Here is a 17,226-nt window from a genome sequence, read left to right on the forward strand (position 1 = left end):
TAGACTCTCTCATACTAAAAGCTCTAATGCAATGTGAAATCACCTTGACAGTGCCACCAGTTTTGGTCTGCTGCTTTGCTGGCTCATGTTCATTAGAAAGTTAGAAATCATGTCTGACCTTTCATCAACACAGTCCAGTTTTGTATTTCGTGATATGCAGATGTGCTATATATTAAACATTGTGTTTTTCAATGCCAAATCAAAACCAAAATTCTTTTTTATGAAAATGAACGGCGGGGTGTGTGTGTGTGTGTGTGCATGTGTGGTGTGTCAGATCCAGATGCCTTGGAAAAGACCCTGCAGTAAGCAGCAAGCTGAGCAGGGTGCTACCTAAGTTCAGCACAGTCAGTGTGAAGCTAAGTAGTTCCAGTGAACCGGAGGAACCAAGACTATGGTGTCTTCATACTAGCTTCTCTCAGAAGCACAGGCATCACAGTAAGGATGACTTACAGGTGCCTCTTTCAAATCAGGATCTACAGTCCGCATCATTGTCCTGGGATAATCATTACTTACCCTGTCTTTCAAGAAGCTGAGCATGTCTCATTTGGTTTTCATTCTGCACAGCCGCTGGCCACGATGCCTAATTCTGTGTCATTGCCCAGTGTTTACAGCCATGGAGGAATGAACCTTGTTTCAGTTCCTGTCTTTGCTTAAAACAGCTTTTCACCTTGCAGGAGAGCACCTAACCAGCTGGGTGTTGTTCTAGGTAGGGTACAATTTCTACATTTTACAGTAGACACTCAGTAAACTATACGAACATTTCGGGCAGTGGGCACTGGAGACCCAGACTCTCTTTCCCCAAAGGAAAAACCTAATTGTTACCCCTAATACTAGGCTGAAGAGGTTGCTCAACTTTTCAGTTTCTATAGCCTATTAATCCTGTGTTCTTTTCTACACGACAGCAGAGCTCCAAAGAGGCATGAAGAGTGCTTAGTGCCTACAATATACCCTGGCAATTAGGTAGCTGCAGACTGTTTTACTTATGCTTAGGAAGGCATCAAGCCTGACTCCTTCTATGTCCCGAGTGACAGATCTGCCCACTGAACTATTAGGTAAAAGGAAATATGAAGTCCTTCCCCATCTGCTCCTGAAGAGAAGGTAAGGGGTCACTTCGCTCAGGCACGGCCCAAGCCAAATGGTGTATGCTGGACATGTCCTGGGAATATTTACCCAGCTGAGCCCTGCAGAAACTTTTGAACATTTTATTTTCTGATTCAGATTTGGAATGAATGTGAGCTGGGCTGCTCTTGTCAAGGCTGGGGGAACTCTTAACCAGGGCATGGGCACAGCTACAGGTCCCTGGGAAGCATCAAATAAAAGAAGTGTGGCATCTCTTGACTGACGTGACTGCAGTTTACTTGTCACTAACTGGGATTTAAGTGTTTATATTCTACTTAGATCTCATTTCTGACACCCAAGCACATTACAATTTTGAAGTGACAGAACTTGGCTAATACAAAGCTAAAAATTGTGAAAAACATAAAACAACCTCCATCCAACATGTCTGGATCATCAAAGTCTGCATTATACAAGGATGTGTAGTATTTTTTTCATTTATTTAGCTAATCATTTTATGTAAAGGAAGCTTGTATGTCTAGAATAGAAGTTTCCCAATTTTTATTTTGAAAAACTTACATTTTGTCTTTTTTTAAAATATTGACTTCTATTAGAAACAACAGAAATGGCTTTGTTTTTCAAGGCCTTCTCAGAGTAAGTCACACTTTAACATTATGGTTCCCATACAAAATAATGAAATTCTAATGTAGGAAAACCATACAAAATGATAGCCAGTAGGAAATTAATTCTTACTTTACTTCCATTTACTGCACTTTCAAAGTTGCAGGTTTCTACATCCAGCCATTCCTGTCAGTGACAGCGTATCACTTTTCATCAGTCTACCTGCTACATAGCAATGAAAAGAAACACAACCTCGCCTTCCACTCAGTTCTCCTGGTATATTGTGTATTTTGGTTCCAGAGTTCTTTTTCATTCTGGTGTCTAGAGTACTGCTGAACATAAGGTAAAAAAATGAACATGAGGCCATATAAGTAAATTTACAACAGACAGATAAAATGTTTCCCAAAGGGCTACCAGAAAATCATGCTGCGTGTCAGAGGAGGGAGGGGGAGTAGCGGGATCATGCTCATAAACGGTAATGAATACAAAAGATTTAAATCTCCTCAAACCAAAGCAGACTATACAAGTGACTGTGCTTATACAAACATTAAAAAAACTAAAAGAACACAGACCTCAGATTTCTTTATCACATTTTGGTGGGCAGGAAGGAAATGCCTTGTTGGCATTCTGGTCTTCTGAAATTCAGTTTTGCACAACATTGTTTGCATTGGCCTAACTTCTGGACAGGACTTTTCCTCAGTTTTCTACAATAAAGTAAACTCTTTTTAGTGGTGCTCTACTTCATTACTTCATTACATTCCTGGCAGCTTCACCTGAAAGTATTTATTTTCAAGTGTTCTAGCCAGTGTTTTACCTCTTTTAGATGCACCACCACATTTTGGCAGCACCACGTTACCAAAGGCTGCAAGAAATACAAATTCCCTGTCCAAAATTGCTCCCTTCTCAGAATCTATTTTATCTTCAAGTGAAAAATGAAGAATTTAAAGGGAGATTGCAAGCAATAACTTATCAATCAACTGTCTTCTCTGTGCCAGGACAAAGAGTATTTATGTTCTTCCAGAGTATGTTGTTATCCATAATTATTAACTCTGCCAAGTTCCAAGAAATATAAATAGGATGTTTTCTACAGAGGCTGAAAGTATACTGTTATCTTAGTTCTTCTAACTGTCAGTTCTTGGGTGGTTATTTCACACAAGAAATTGTCCAGTTCTTTTCAGGTGACTTGTTATTTGACCAGATGTCATACTGTCTTGCTTCATGGACATAAAATTCCTGTAAATGTGCATGGGAGTTGAAGAAACATAAGAAAAAAAGAATATACGGTATTTTGGAAATAATATAAACCTATTTAATAAGCATTCTAATGTTAACACATACCAAATATTCTTGATCTATCAAATTTTAAACTGTAGTTTTACAGTTTAGTCTTAAAATAGCACCAAAAATTATCAAACTCTCTAAGCACTGAAGTTGGATACCTAAAATATGTTTAATTAAATGTTTAGGACAATATACCACATATGCTTCTTTTTGATAGCTGGACATGTAACCCCTTATGTTTCATAAATATTAGCACTGCAAACATCTTTAACATAGTTACTTTGGAGAAATTTGTGGAGATTATTAAATATGTTTGTACTGATCTGCCTCTGCACTTCCCTGTTTTATCAAAAAACCTGGCTCAAACATTAGATCTACAATATACTCTTGAGGAGGAAGCAGAAGCCCAGCTATTCCTTGAGGAGAGTCATCAACCAATTTAACTTCATTCCAAGCTCTGTTATACTCGCCACGAACTAAACTGCAGCCAATGCCAATTCTGTCTGCTATCACCTAAAAAGGAAAGAAAAAGGAGTTAATCACAGTTAATACATGTAGCTTGTGCAATATACAGCAAGGCCAAGAGATGCTTAAAAAGAAAACAAATACCCGAAAGGCCAACAGCGTTCTTGAAACAGACTTTGTAAATCTCTAAAGTCTTCCAAACTGCAAATCTTTATTGTTCTGCTTAGAAAGTGTAGGCCTTCAAATGTTATTTCTACCATATTCTATGCACAACATGAAAAATACTAATTTTAACTCTTTTCAGACACTGGTACATTTGTTTATCAGCCAGTCCTTCAGATCTCAAATGAAGTGCCACACCCACAGTACCCAGCGATGTTTTTTTCTAGTTGGAAGACTTATTTCTGAATAACATTTTGAAGAACTGTCTATACAAGCAATGAGGTGCAGGTACTTTGCACACATATAGCTAGTATGAATTATTAAGTGTAAAAATGTAACATTTTTACCAGTGTAAGTTTAGGACTGCTGCTTCACTCCAAAGCACACTCCTTGCTTTTCAGCCCTGCAAATGTGGGAAGCAATGAAATGCGAGGCAAGCATCTGCTAGATGAAACACCTGCGCTATCACCGACAGACCTATAATGGTTTCCAGCTACGAAACTGCTTTCTCAGAACGCGTCTGCTGTGACGGAATGAAATCCTGAAAAATTTCTAACTTGTTACAAATGGACAGGGATATCCATTGCTTAGACTGCTTTGGCTTTCAGAGAGATGATCCGTCCCTACAAAGGTTTCTTAGGACAGTGGAGGGTAAGAGAACATCAGTGCTGCTTCAGCACATTTAATTCATGCCCTCAGACCTCCACAAAATGCATCAGGAACTTTCCTTCTCCATGGATACCATAAATTTAGGATTGTGGTCTTTCTCCTGTGTACTGTTTGCTAGGTCCTTCACACTTAATGTGCTAGCCCCTTGCTTCTCTTTGCCCTTCTGTCCAAGAAGGTGAAAAGTCCAGCTACCCAACAGCCAAGGAAAAAGGATGGGACAGATAAGCAGGCTGCACCAGGACATCTTCACATGAAGACAGAAGAAGTGAATCTTCCCAGCCTAAGAAACTAGAACATAAAAGCTGTTCTATCCTGTCATAGAATACTGGATAGATACCAACTAAAAATTGTCCCAACAAGTTTACATTTGTAGCATGGAAAAAAAAAGGAAGCTGCATAATTCAATATTTTACAGTTTACAGAAAATGTAAAATGTTTTGACTCCCAATCAAATATTTTGGCTTTTTGCCATTTATCAAGTATTCTGCTGATATCACTTAAGACAATTTAATGACAACAAGAATGTTTACAGGAAGAAGCGATGCTGGCTTTCATTCACTGGGAAATCAACTTTGCCAGTGAAAAATTACTTAAGTGTATACAAAAGATTTTACATGAATATAAATATTGTATTATCCTAATGCAAGTATACTTTAGTTTATAATATCCATTTAACATCAACGATGTTATGTTGTAAAATACATGTTAATGTACCTTGAAGAGTAAAGCCCTGTGACAGAATGTCCCTTTTTTGACCTTCCCGATAGGCACAATGTTGCATTTCAGTTCAAATTCTATTTCACTTATGTGAAGTTCCCAGCCGAAGTCATGTAGTTTGTCTCTTTCAATCGGGCCACCCATCTTGTCTGCAACAAACCTGTTCCAATGTATACCGGGATCAATTATATCTATAATTCTCCTGGTATTTATCACAAAAATATAGCAAAATGAAATGTATACAAGCGGTAAGTGAATGACATATAAGACGCTAATACTTTTGCTATGTTTGCTTTAATTATTTTATTTAGTAAATCGTATTTTAAATATGCTCACTGTTAAATACAGGCAACCATAACTCAGGTCATTCACATTTGTCACAGACCTAAAACAAGGTGCAACAGCTGTCAGCAGAGATTTCGGAGAGGTCTAGTATAGGCACAAAGTCCTCAGAGAAAATCACCAATAACAGTGTAATTACTGAGGAAGTAGTTCAGAAGCTAGTGTTCATCTTTACAGCTAACAGATTATGTGAGTTAAATATTACAATCCCTAGTCCTTCCATTTGTTTCAAACAGTAATAAAGGCATGAGAATGTATATGACAAACATAAAGCCATAGGTAATGATCCCAACAAAGGAAAGCAACTATATCCAGAAAAGATATAGTTCAACTTCTACATGTGCTTTCTTATTCAGTGTTAGGTTTATGGTTGGACTTGATGACCTTAAAGGTCTTTTCCAACCTAAATTATTCTATGATTCTATGATTATACTGAAGCCAATATTTGGGGGGCATGTATTTATCCATTGAAAAGAACGGCTCAGTCAAAGAAACAGAAGATGAGAACTCACAATCTGTGAAAATGCTGCCAAAAGCATGTCTTCGGGGTGACTGTGCACCCACAGGATCGAGTCCCTACCTCCTCATACACACACCTTCACCTCCTCTATGCATGGCCCCCGTATGTTCCTCAAAGCGTCCGCCGCCACAGGCACGAGCGTTACTGAGGGTTCTCACTCTGGACAAGGTGGGTGTTGCAGAGCTGACACGGGAATCGCAAGCCGCTGCTCCAGGCAGGGAGCTAAAACCTGCACCACCTCCTCTGCAGTAACTGTGAACAGGTTCTGTCCTCACAGTACACGCAAGGCAACCTCAAAGGCTGTATTTCTCAAAACCTAGGGCCTGAGGAGGTGCTGACTGCAACACCACGGGAACAGGGGGTTACCACCGAGCAGGCTAGACGTGGTATTTTGAAATTGGGAATTACTGGATGAGCCTGAAGAAGCGGGGGGCTCCAAGCAGTCACTAGTACTGCTTGTGCCTACAGCCAGCCCTCAGTAAAGAGAGCAAAGCTTCTTGAGCTTACACGCACACCACTCTCGCGTGCGCACAAAGATGTATTGCATTTGTTTAAAAGGAGAGAGCCAGCGCTATCGCATGTTCCCTCATCTACCCTGGCTCCCTCCCTGGTGAGCACAGCAGGAACTCTGCTCAAGCTGCCAGGCTGCCGAGGGCTGCTGCAGCTGCCTCCTCCTCCCCTTTCTATTCAACACACGCTATTCAGGCAGCCACTTAAAATGGAACATACACATAAAAATCCCCACAGAAAACATTCTACTTAAATTTCCCATGATTGTTTTGCTGGGTTGTGCGTCTGCAAGTATTTCATTGGCGTGTTTGAAGAGTGGATTTGAAAGAGCATTTTATGGATTCCACCTTGAGGAAGGCAGCATGATTTATGCACAGCTGGATAGTTAAGGATGAATATCTGTCCTGTCAAATTTTGCAATCAACAGAAAAGTCATTCCTCATATCACATTAGACCACTTCATTAAAAGTGAGAGCTAGTAGAAGAAACAAATTTTGTGAGGCTCAGCGGGATCTGATGCCAAACTCTCCAGGTTCAGGAGGTAGCCAGGAAACTGCTAAGATAGTAAAGGTTAAACTAAGGAGAAGATGAAAGCAGACACACTGCTTGGAGGTGACAGTGATTGGTGCCCAGGCTGCGTAGTCAGTGTAACTAATGAATCACACATTGATAACAACAGTCTGTACACTCACCATTGCAATATTCTGGCACTATTAAATCATCAGGATGCTAATTACAGTAGCACCTAAAAACTACACTAGAAAAATGTCTCATGCTTTTGGCTCTACAGGAGAGTTTGTGTCTCAAACCAACTAGGCAAGAGAGACTGTAAGAGAAAGAACAGACATGATACATACAAGTTGCAACAGTCTCATTATTAGGCTAGGGTTTTAGCCTGTGCATTTAGGCTCTGCAGCACCTGGGTCTCCCCTGTTCCTTGATGATTTAGACGCTATATGCAGCTGATGTGTTCGTTGGAAAGGATCAGTACAGATATATAAATGTGAAAAAACCTGAAATTGTACCCTTTTGTTGCAAGTGATATTTTATTTTTAAAAAATTAAACTAATTACAACAAAATTAGAAACAAGAAGCTTAAAATCCAGAATTATGTCAAAATTCTGGATCAAAGCTGATTGGGATTCCAATGAAGGATTGGAAAAATAACAAATCTGGAAAAGTTGTCCTTGGATGAGAAAACTATTATTTTACCAATTCAACTTTTTTGCATTATTTATGGAAATACAATTCCGTACTCACTGTGCAAGAGTCACAACCTGTTCCCGGGTAGTAGTTAGTGGTAGAATTGTTTTGGAAGCATCATTAATGTAATCCAGTAAAATGAAGTCAGGTGGTGGTAGCCAATGTGAATTTTCTAGATTTATTTCATCCTGGACTTCAGATATAATCTGAGTAACTTCTTCCTTTTTTTCCTCTTCTTTTTTCCCTTTCCCTTTTCTTACATGGAAAACAATATACACTTATTTAGAATACTGGAATCTCTAAAGTCCAAATTCTAATACAGTAGTTCTCCAACAGGATATTTTAGACAAACTGATTTTGGGGGGAAGGTAGGGGAAATCTTTTGTCTTGATAATGAATAGTCCAAAATCTACAAAGCTGTAGAGAATATTTCTGGAACATGCCCTCAGGAGATGGTTAGGAACCAAATGACGCTAGCTCCATATTAATATTCCTGTAAATTCTCATTTTATGTTTGTCTGTGGCTCTGATATGCTTTTCGCATATATGGATTATCTAGGGGAGAAGACACCTACATGCAGCTACAAAATAATAACAAGTTTTTAGAGAGTATATAGGAAATATTTTTACACAGTTACAGTTTGGTTACATATGGTCATGAATTAAAAATCATGAACTCCCACGGCTGAAATCTTAACAGGACATGCCAAGCAGTGTTCTCTGTAGTTGCAAATCCATGTACTTCAAGCATTACACAAACTACAACATGATTTGTCAGACCAAGATTTTGTAAGAGATCTGGTTTTGCTGACTTTTTTCATTGTACACACTACATTTTTCACTAATGTTCAGAATCTGAAAAAAGACTGTGATCCTGAACAGGCATCATAAGCACCAAGTGGAGGTATAAATGAAAGGCTTGTTTTGCTTAGCTAGAATACTGTACATTTTGCAAGTTATGCAGCAACTATAAAATCAGTATCTTACCAGAGATATTGTTAAGATCTATACAGTCAAACAGTTTAGGATTTTTCATTTGTGGGAGCCCATGGAAGTTGTCTTTTGTAAGCATTATGTCTTTTTTCAGCTTAGGTCCTGAATAATTCTAATGTAAAATATGACAAAATTTCTTTCCTCTGTTTAACAGTTCTGGCTTATTTTTTAAAATCCATAATACTTCTGGCATTCTTGGAAGGAAAAAAAAATAAATAAAAGACCACTACTAGAGTATATGGCTCCAGGGCACACTATCATTATTGTATGCTTTTCAAATTATACTTAAAATTTATACGATGAACAGCATTCTTAAGATGGAAGGCATTGGACAAAGCAGAAGGGCATATACCATTATCAGTAGTCTAATTCAAGCAATTTGTCTTCAGAATACTTTGCAAACTTTTCTTATTGAGATTTATCATATTCACAAAAAGCCCTTTTCATAGATTTCATAAAGCACATTTTTTTAGAAGGATAACCAATTAAGATTTAATCTTCAAATTATAGAAAATTCACCACCCTCTTAAATAAACTGTTCTGGTTATTAATTACACTTAAACTTGAAAAAACCAGACAAACAGTTTTCTTTATCTAATGTGACTCTATTATAGTCATATCTATATATATAGCCAGGGGATCTTACAATGCTAGATTAAACAGCTACCTACTTCTCCATTTATACACTTATGATTATGGTTAAGAATACCCTGTTTAAAAAAAACCCCTGAATTATTGCCACCTCTCTGGTGTCTGACTGAGCAGGTTTTCAAAACAATTTCTACAAATGGTATAATTCTTGTTCCTTGACCATTTTCTCTCTTTGTCTCCTGCTCTTCCCTTCTACTCTCCCAGGACTTTCTTTTCCCTATGAGAAGTGCACCGCTAAATTATAGCGCTATAGCAGGAGAATTTGTTCCCTTTTCCTATCTACTCAAATGATTCTTGGATCACTCTTATTCTCCTTCTTGCCAGTTCACAGGAAGAAAAGACCTGAGAAGGATGGGTTTGAACAATGGTTTGTTTGGTTTTTCGCTGCTGCTTATTCCTCTGAGGTATGAATATGTTCTGTTCCTTGGTGGAATAGCTGAAATAAGGTCGTCTTCCACCCCTGTCTCTACCCTACTCCTCAACTGTTCAGTTCACTATGTCTGTCTAATATTTATCTCATAAAGAACTGTGGAGTTGCTGCCTTACACCTCAGTGCTATAAAATAATCAGTAACCATTGCAGTAGACTTCTGCTATCCTTTTCCTATCCTCTTTTTTATCCCCGTTTTATTTACCAACGGGAATTGCGACATCAGAAAAAAAAAATCACTCCCCTTTCCCAAAGCTGTCTTACTACTCGTGAGACGTACTTGCTGCAAATGCAGAAGACCATTGCAAAGGAGAACTCATGGCAGTTAATAGTCTCCAAGCTGTTTCTGATACCTGTTGCAACTTCAGTACAAAAGTCCAATGGGTCACCAGAGAGTCAGTGCAAGGAAGAAGGCACCCAATACAATATTCTACCACCAAAATACAGCCATGACACCTATTTTCTTTCCTTTTTTGCATAGCTTAATGCATTGGCTGTCTTTAGAAAAGGAATAAATGAGCATTGGGAAGGATTTCCTTAAATGCTGTACTGGGACATAGCATGGAATAAATGCACATTTATCAGTCTACATTAAATATTATCTTTTAGCCCAGTCAATGTGTATATCAGATATGCAACTGTTTGATCAAAAACAAATATATGTCAAAACTATCAACTAGGCACTTCCTCTACATCTAACTCAAACAATTCCAGCAGACAATTACAACTGCCCTTTCTCTTAGCTTTCAACTATGGTTTATATAAAGTAGTATCACTTTTTCAAAACAATGGCTTTAAACTGTGTTCAGTAGTACTTTGCAAAATAATGATGAACAGAAACATATGATCAAAGGAAAAAAATGTGTAGGAAAAAGTCTAAGCATGTTTGAGACTTGGAGTCAGATACTGACCTTCAAGTAACTCCCATATATCTCACAAATTAATAATAATAATGATGATATATGAATTGTGGATTCAAAATGCATGACAATGGGGTTATAAATCATACAACTTGATGATGACATTCAAAAGCAATTATTTCATACTTGAAGAAAGAAGTCTTTGTATCCCTGCAAGTTTACTATGGGAAATTGAGCTGAATATTTGTTTTTTCCTAAATAAAATTTTTTGCTTTCCAAAAGTGTTATGGTTGCTAACAGAGCTGTCATTTACTGTGTAATTGACATACATTACATTAAAAAGCAACTATCCAAGGGTATCCTCATCTCACACTGTAATAAACAAACATATTATCTTGTCAGAACAGGTCTCTCAGCTCTGCACAGCTGCTTGAGACTATGTAACACGGTCTATGACTCCAGAGCACCTTCTGAGATGAAGGAATCCCCCACTGGTGCAGAGCAAACGTTACTGGGGCTCAGTATCTCCCCTTGCCTCCTGCTCCCTTTGAGTAAACTGGCATGCGCATGGTAGGTCATGACCAGAGCATGCTGGGCATTGGGAGGGCCTAGTAAATGAGCAGAAGCTAGAATAGGCCTGGTAGGACACTCAGGATGCAGTATCTACTCTTCTGCATCCTGAAACAGGAACCTTCCACAATGCAATTCATACGATCCATTTCAGGTATCTACTACAAAATGATTTAAGCTGAATTCCAGAAGTGCTTGCAGTCCAAATAACTAGTTAAATGTCTGCCTTGTAAGTCAATAACTTTTGGATAGACTTGACTCAAAATTTGGGTCCTGATTTAAGTCAGAATCTCAACCCTTCATAGCCAGTAGCTATTACCATCAACAATTTGCATGTCAGTTCTAAACAAACTGATACACATATAATTCAAAGCATAATACCTTAAGCCTTTTTCTTTAGTGCTGCTTTTGCTCAGTGAAGACTGTTGTCCAGGTAACTCCTGCTTTTCCTCCATTGGAGATACCATTGAACTATGGATCACAAAGCAGGTTCCAATTTTCTCTTAATTTCATCTCTCAAGCACACGCAGGTACATACATACACAGAAATACATAAGCAGTCTAAGAAATTAACCATTATCTCTGTCAATAAAATGCCTGTACAGACAGTAGCATATCACAGTTCGTGGACGAGCTCCAAGCTAAAAATCTGAAACATAGTACCTCAGTTCCTACAACAGACACTCCATCGCTCCCTTCTTTTCAGACCCTGAAGTGCTTAGCATTTTGTAATGCCCACCACTGACTAGAACTAACAGCCCTGAGGCATGGCCAAGGCCCCCTATACCATAAAATAAGGAAAATTAAGAAGTCAGGACTGGGACCCACAGAAACCAGCATAATAAATGGTCAGCTCACTGAGTTAGCTAACAGAAAAGCCGAGGAGAGTTGTAGGTTACATCATGTTCCTATCAAGGACTAGACACCATCCCATTGACGGCAAGGAGGCTCTACTTGGACGGGTTTTGGAATCCTGAACATGCCCCTGGAATTAGGCATGTACCCCTGCCTTCTCTGAAAGGCACTGTTGTGGTTGTGGTAGTGCTGCTCTTTTACATAAAGAGTTACCGTTTCAGCTGGGAGACCATGGTTCAGTTTTCTTCCACAGGAACAAACTAAGAGTTAAGCATTTTATATTAAAAGTCGTCAAGACAAGACTAGAACTTTGGTCTCGACTCTCTCAGATAACTGCCCTAATAGCTGAAGTAGAAAGCTCTGTTCATTATGCTTCTTCCTTAGTGAACAGCTACAACAAACCAGAATGAGACTGCTAAACCCCAAATATCATGTGATCAGCTATCTGCAGGTAGGAGGGGCAGGATCAGATCCTCTTTCTGTAAAAGAAGGAAATTAATTTCCTACAACAAGGTTAGAGATTCTGACCTGTTTGGTATAAGCAGACATGCCCACCAGATCAGTTCCACAGAAAGGACTGCAGGACTGTACCTAGTGTATGGTATGGGTCAGAGGGAGCCCTGCAAGAGCCATTTTAGGTTTGTCGCTGTCAAAATTGGGACAGTTCTGAGCACATCTTTCTCACCTTTTACTCATCTATGGAATTTCACTGGAAGACATTTAATCTAGAAATAAGGATGCATGTAGGCAGTATAGGAACTTTTTGTGGGTCTAGGTTCCAAATTGAGAAAGAACTTCTACCCTAATTTCCCTGTGTCTTGGTTGTCAAGCTGTAAAATAACAGCATTTCACAGCGTCCTAGGGATACTGAAAGGAAAACCAGCCAAATAAATGGGAGATGTTCAAATACAGCATGAGGAGGGAGGACAAATAATTATTAAAATAGACAAAGGAAGATTACTGCAATTAGGAGGTGAAAGAGAGACTGAAAACATATTTAACATTGTATTTGAGCATTTTTACTCTGTTAGGAAACTTTCTATAACTATTTTCAATCAGAATTCTACTTCTAATGTTAGAGAGCAATAACAGAACACTGACAAGTAAATCTTAAGACCATACCTTGCTTTTTCTCTACTGCCTTTTCTTGAAATAGAAGGTGACAAGATAGTCTGTTCATAAGATGAATCTTCTGCCTTTTCTTCTACTGCAAGGATACTGAAATGGAACAAGATATTTCTGCATATTATTTGCAGAGATAGTATTTGCATGTTAAGCTATGAAACCAGAGTTCTGATTTTAAAGGACAGTAAATATATTCATAGGAAGTACATAAGTGGAAGAAATAACATAACCACTAATAAACCAGATACTGATTTAGGGATCAAAAATGAAGTATGGAATACCAAATGATGGACACAAGAGTAACTGGAGAGTAAGACTGCTGCCAAGGTGAAAAGGCAAGAAGCTATATCAAAGTCAAAGAAAGCAAGTCTGATAGTTAAAGACAACTCTAGGGATCAGCAAAGAGCATGGAAGTTTAATTTGTCATAGATATTCTCAGACATCCTTATGGTATCACATACAAGCTTAAAAGGGAAGCTAATGATACTGTAAACCAAACATGTGATGTGTTGACAGAGAAGAAGGTTTTGGACTTGCAAAATATTGGTAGAGCATTCTTTGATCTGTGAGACTGTTTACAGGAAATGACTCCCAGTTAAACAAGCCCAATACCAACTTCCTGCATTCAAATCTAAGATTTGTTAGGCTGGCTTCAATTTAAACAGAGAAGAAATGGACACAGGTTCTTTATCAAGCCCGAAAGCTTGATGCTTGCTTGGCTTTGTCCTGCCTCTTGGGATGTTGTGCTTAAAATTCCATGCATTTGTCTGTACAAGAAGATCATCAAATCATAGGTTTCATTGTTGCATGTTGACATTCAGCTTAGATGACATAATTATTAAGTCAGATGACAAGCTTTGTGATAACTAATAAAACACAGGGTCTCCCACCATCAGGAAGGGTGTTAAATGAATGAGTCTTAACGGCTAAGTTAAAAAAAAGCAACTTAACTGAATAAATACTTTCTGCCTAGAGGGAAAAAAAGTTATTTTCCAAATTCTTCTTTTGTAAAATACAAATCTCTTGCCTTCTAGGAAATGAAGCACTATGCTGAGATCTCTCTATTTTATATGTGTGTGTGTGTGTGTATATATATATATATACACACACGATGTAGTTTGTACTGGAAACAGTGGAAACAATGGAAAAGATGAGCTATTGCAATAAATGTTGGTAGATCAAACATGACTCACTCTTCTTGTGGTTTAGCATTAATGAAGATTATGGCCCGACGGTCAGTAAGCTCTTGCATACTCAGTTCCTCCAAAGATAAAAATTTCACTCCAGGTTTTATCTAGAAGAAAATTAGAATAAAAGATAAGGTATTCTGTTCAGTTAAAGATAAAGAGGAAAAAAATATTTAAGAGATACCTAAAGAGTAATTTAAAATTCCTAATCTTTAACAGAAGACTTACATAAGGACTTATAAAGCCATTCAAAATATATGAAATTGATTTCTTCTTAATTTGCATTTTATTCATCAGTTTTCTTAGAATAGATCATTTATAAATAATTTCACTTGTAATTATTGTTACTACTTCATTCCAACAGTGCTAGAATAAAGAAATACTCGGGCCTCTAAAGGCTTTACAATATAGGACAGAATTTTCAAAAGCAACCAAGTGCTTTAGGAGCAAGTATTCCACTGATTTTCAGTAAGACTGGTATTTCTAATTCATCTGGGAATTTTGAAGAGTCTTTCCCTGATTTAAACTCAACACAGCACTAACAAGTGATACATAGTGGAGCCATTCTTTATATATAAACAGTGCTTTGTGAGAGAAAGGGTCATGACCAAGGTGAAAACATGAACTCTCTCCTTCTTTATGTAAAACTAAGCAAACAAAAAGTCCATAGGTCATTCAGTGTCAGGTTAGTATTAAGTATACTGCAGGGAAAGAGACCAGAAGAACTAAGGTCTGAGAAAGGATCTGGAAAGGAACTAGGAGCTGCACAGCTTACACAAGATTGGGAAGGAGATCGCAACTGGGAATTAGCATGAAGATGATGAGATTTCATCCATGAAGAAATATAATCAAAAGAAATGAGTATAAAAGCTGGGAAACTTCATGACAAGAAAACAAAGTATTTTAATGTAGCCAGATTTTGGCTTTTGCTATAGTACTCTTACTTTTTCTAAATTAAGAAGAAAATTTTACTTGTTCTGAGTAATTTATTTAAAGTAGCTTACCTGACCACAGTCATAGAATCCATCACTAATGATGTTACTTGATGATAAATATCCCATCTGGCTGTACTTTCGGGAAAGATTATTATCAAGTAGCTTTTCCAGAGCAGCTTCACTGAAGTTACTTTTGCGCCCCGTTGATAGATTAATTTCTTCTAGGATGTCTAAAGCACTGTTAAACACAATACAAAGGCTAATTCATCATTAAATACCAATTAATTGTTATTATACAATTCAGAGTTAGTTTGCAGCATTGCCAAGGCCAAGACAGATTCACTTCCAAGTACTAGACTGGTGCACCCTCGGCCAGCAAGGACCTGGCTGTGCTGCACAGAATTCTTTCTCTAGGAGAGGAAAATGCCTTGCAGTGATTAAAAGCAAAAAGTAATTCCTTTAGGCAGTTAAACAGTTACATAAAGAAATGCTGACAGGATGCCACAATCTTTTATCAGAAGGATGTTAGGTACCACAGAGAACTTGAGAAAAAGAAGGATGTAAAAGCAGAGTAAAAGGAGTAATGGTGAGAGCTGACCATATGATACAGTTCAGGGAATCTCTCTCCAACTTGCAATGCAATTTGCAGGTTCCATTACACAATGTGTGAATCCTGCTTTAGGACTGTTACTGTCTTTGAGATAGTTGGCAGAAATTTGCAAAACACAGATAAGCATGGAAATGCAAGCAGTGGTGTCAGCATCACCAGGTGCAGGATTTTTGCAGCATGAGGGTAGAAACAAATAATCAGGGGGGACGTGGGAGGACAGGAATTCATTCCTTAGCTGGTTTTGGTGCTGAAACCCACATACTGATAACTTCTGACATGAGAAACTTAGCAAAAGGTCACCAAGAAGAAAAAGGAAGCTGAATCAGGAGAACATAACATATTGCAGTTTTGGAACTGTTTAGGAATGAAAACAGGAAAAAAGAGGGCGATATATTCATATGCATGTGCTTATGTGTATATTCAAATTTATATCCGTGTGTGTCTATACGCACATGCAGACATTCTTCGCATCCTAAGGAATCAATTTTTTATATCTATATAATGAACTCCACGTTTAGACTGCCCATTTCTCTCTGTGAACTACACAGGGAGCCTCAGCTGTGGACATTTACAATGTAGACTTCTGAAGGTACATCAGATGGATTCCAGAGAACAAGTTTTTCAGGCAAGGCAAATGACAACTCTTTAGAAGAGAGCAATGGGAGAAAAGGCTATTTATCACACAGCATACTGCTACAAAGTCAAGCAACCAGCAAGTAACGCAGGGAAGAATTTTAAAGGGCAAAACGAGTAAGAAAAGCCTAATGAGTACAGCAGTGTCAAAGACAGATGACATTACAGGCACAATGGCACATTATCCTCATGTGAAGGAAACAAGCCAAAAAGGGAAGAATACGGCTGCCCCAAAAATTCTGTGAAGACCCAAAAGCCAAAAAAGGACTCATACAGAAATGGAAACACTGACACTTCCAACAGAGAAGAAAAAGTAAGGGAAAAAACCAAAAGACCCACAGGCAAAGTGAGATACAACTATTCAGGGACTGAAACAAAAATAAATGTTTCATATGCTGCAAGTCAGAGAGGAAAATGTAGGCCTATTACTCAATGTGGGAAGAAAACTCATAACAGATGGCACAGAAAAGACTGAAGTGTCTGATGTCTTTTTTGCTTCAGTTTTCATAAAAAGGTTGCAGGCAGATGCCTGGCAGTAATATTAACAAGGAGGTGGAAACAGTAGGCTTAACATGTCTAGAATAAGTTTGAAGAGACAAAGTTATCAGTGCCTGAGGAGACTTACCTCATACTACTCTATGAATTGGCAAAAGCAACCTCCGAACTATTTATAATTATATTTGAAAATTCAGGGAGGACAGGCTAGGTGCCAGGAGAGTGGAGAAGGGCAAAGATAGTATCTAGATTGGATAAAGAAAGAACAAGGAAATAATAGAGATCATTTAGCCAAATTCCAGTGTCCAAAGGACACCATATCAAATCATTAAACAAT

General features: G+C 38.1%; 1 protein-coding gene across 1 annotated transcript in view; it reads right to left on the minus strand.

Moving 5' to 3' along the window:
* Positions 1-3,261: 3,261 nt before the first annotated feature.
* The window catches only part of ARMC3 (armadillo repeat containing 3), a 56,443-nt gene continuing 42,478 nt past the window's right edge, over positions 3,262-17,226 (minus strand). Inside the window, exons 13-19 of the mRNA XM_075728147.1 lie at positions 15,221-15,389; positions 14,223-14,323; positions 13,027-13,122; positions 11,431-11,520; positions 7,604-7,801; positions 4,969-5,131; positions 3,262-3,471 (exon numbers count right to left, since the gene is read on the minus strand). Coding sequence (XP_075584262.1) covers positions 3,262-3,471; positions 4,969-5,131; positions 7,604-7,801; positions 11,431-11,520; positions 13,027-13,122; positions 14,223-14,323; positions 15,221-15,389 — 1,027 coding nt within the window. The remainder of the gene's footprint in view (positions 3,472-4,968; positions 5,132-7,603; positions 7,802-11,430; positions 11,521-13,026; positions 13,123-14,222; positions 14,324-15,220; positions 15,390-17,226) is intronic.

This window comes from Pelecanus crispus, chromosome 2 (genome assembly GCF_030463565.1).
Source record: "Pelecanus crispus isolate bPelCri1 chromosome 2, bPelCri1.pri, whole genome shotgun sequence".
Classification (NCBI taxonomy): Eukaryota; Metazoa; Chordata; class Aves; order Pelecaniformes; family Pelecanidae; genus Pelecanus; species Pelecanus crispus.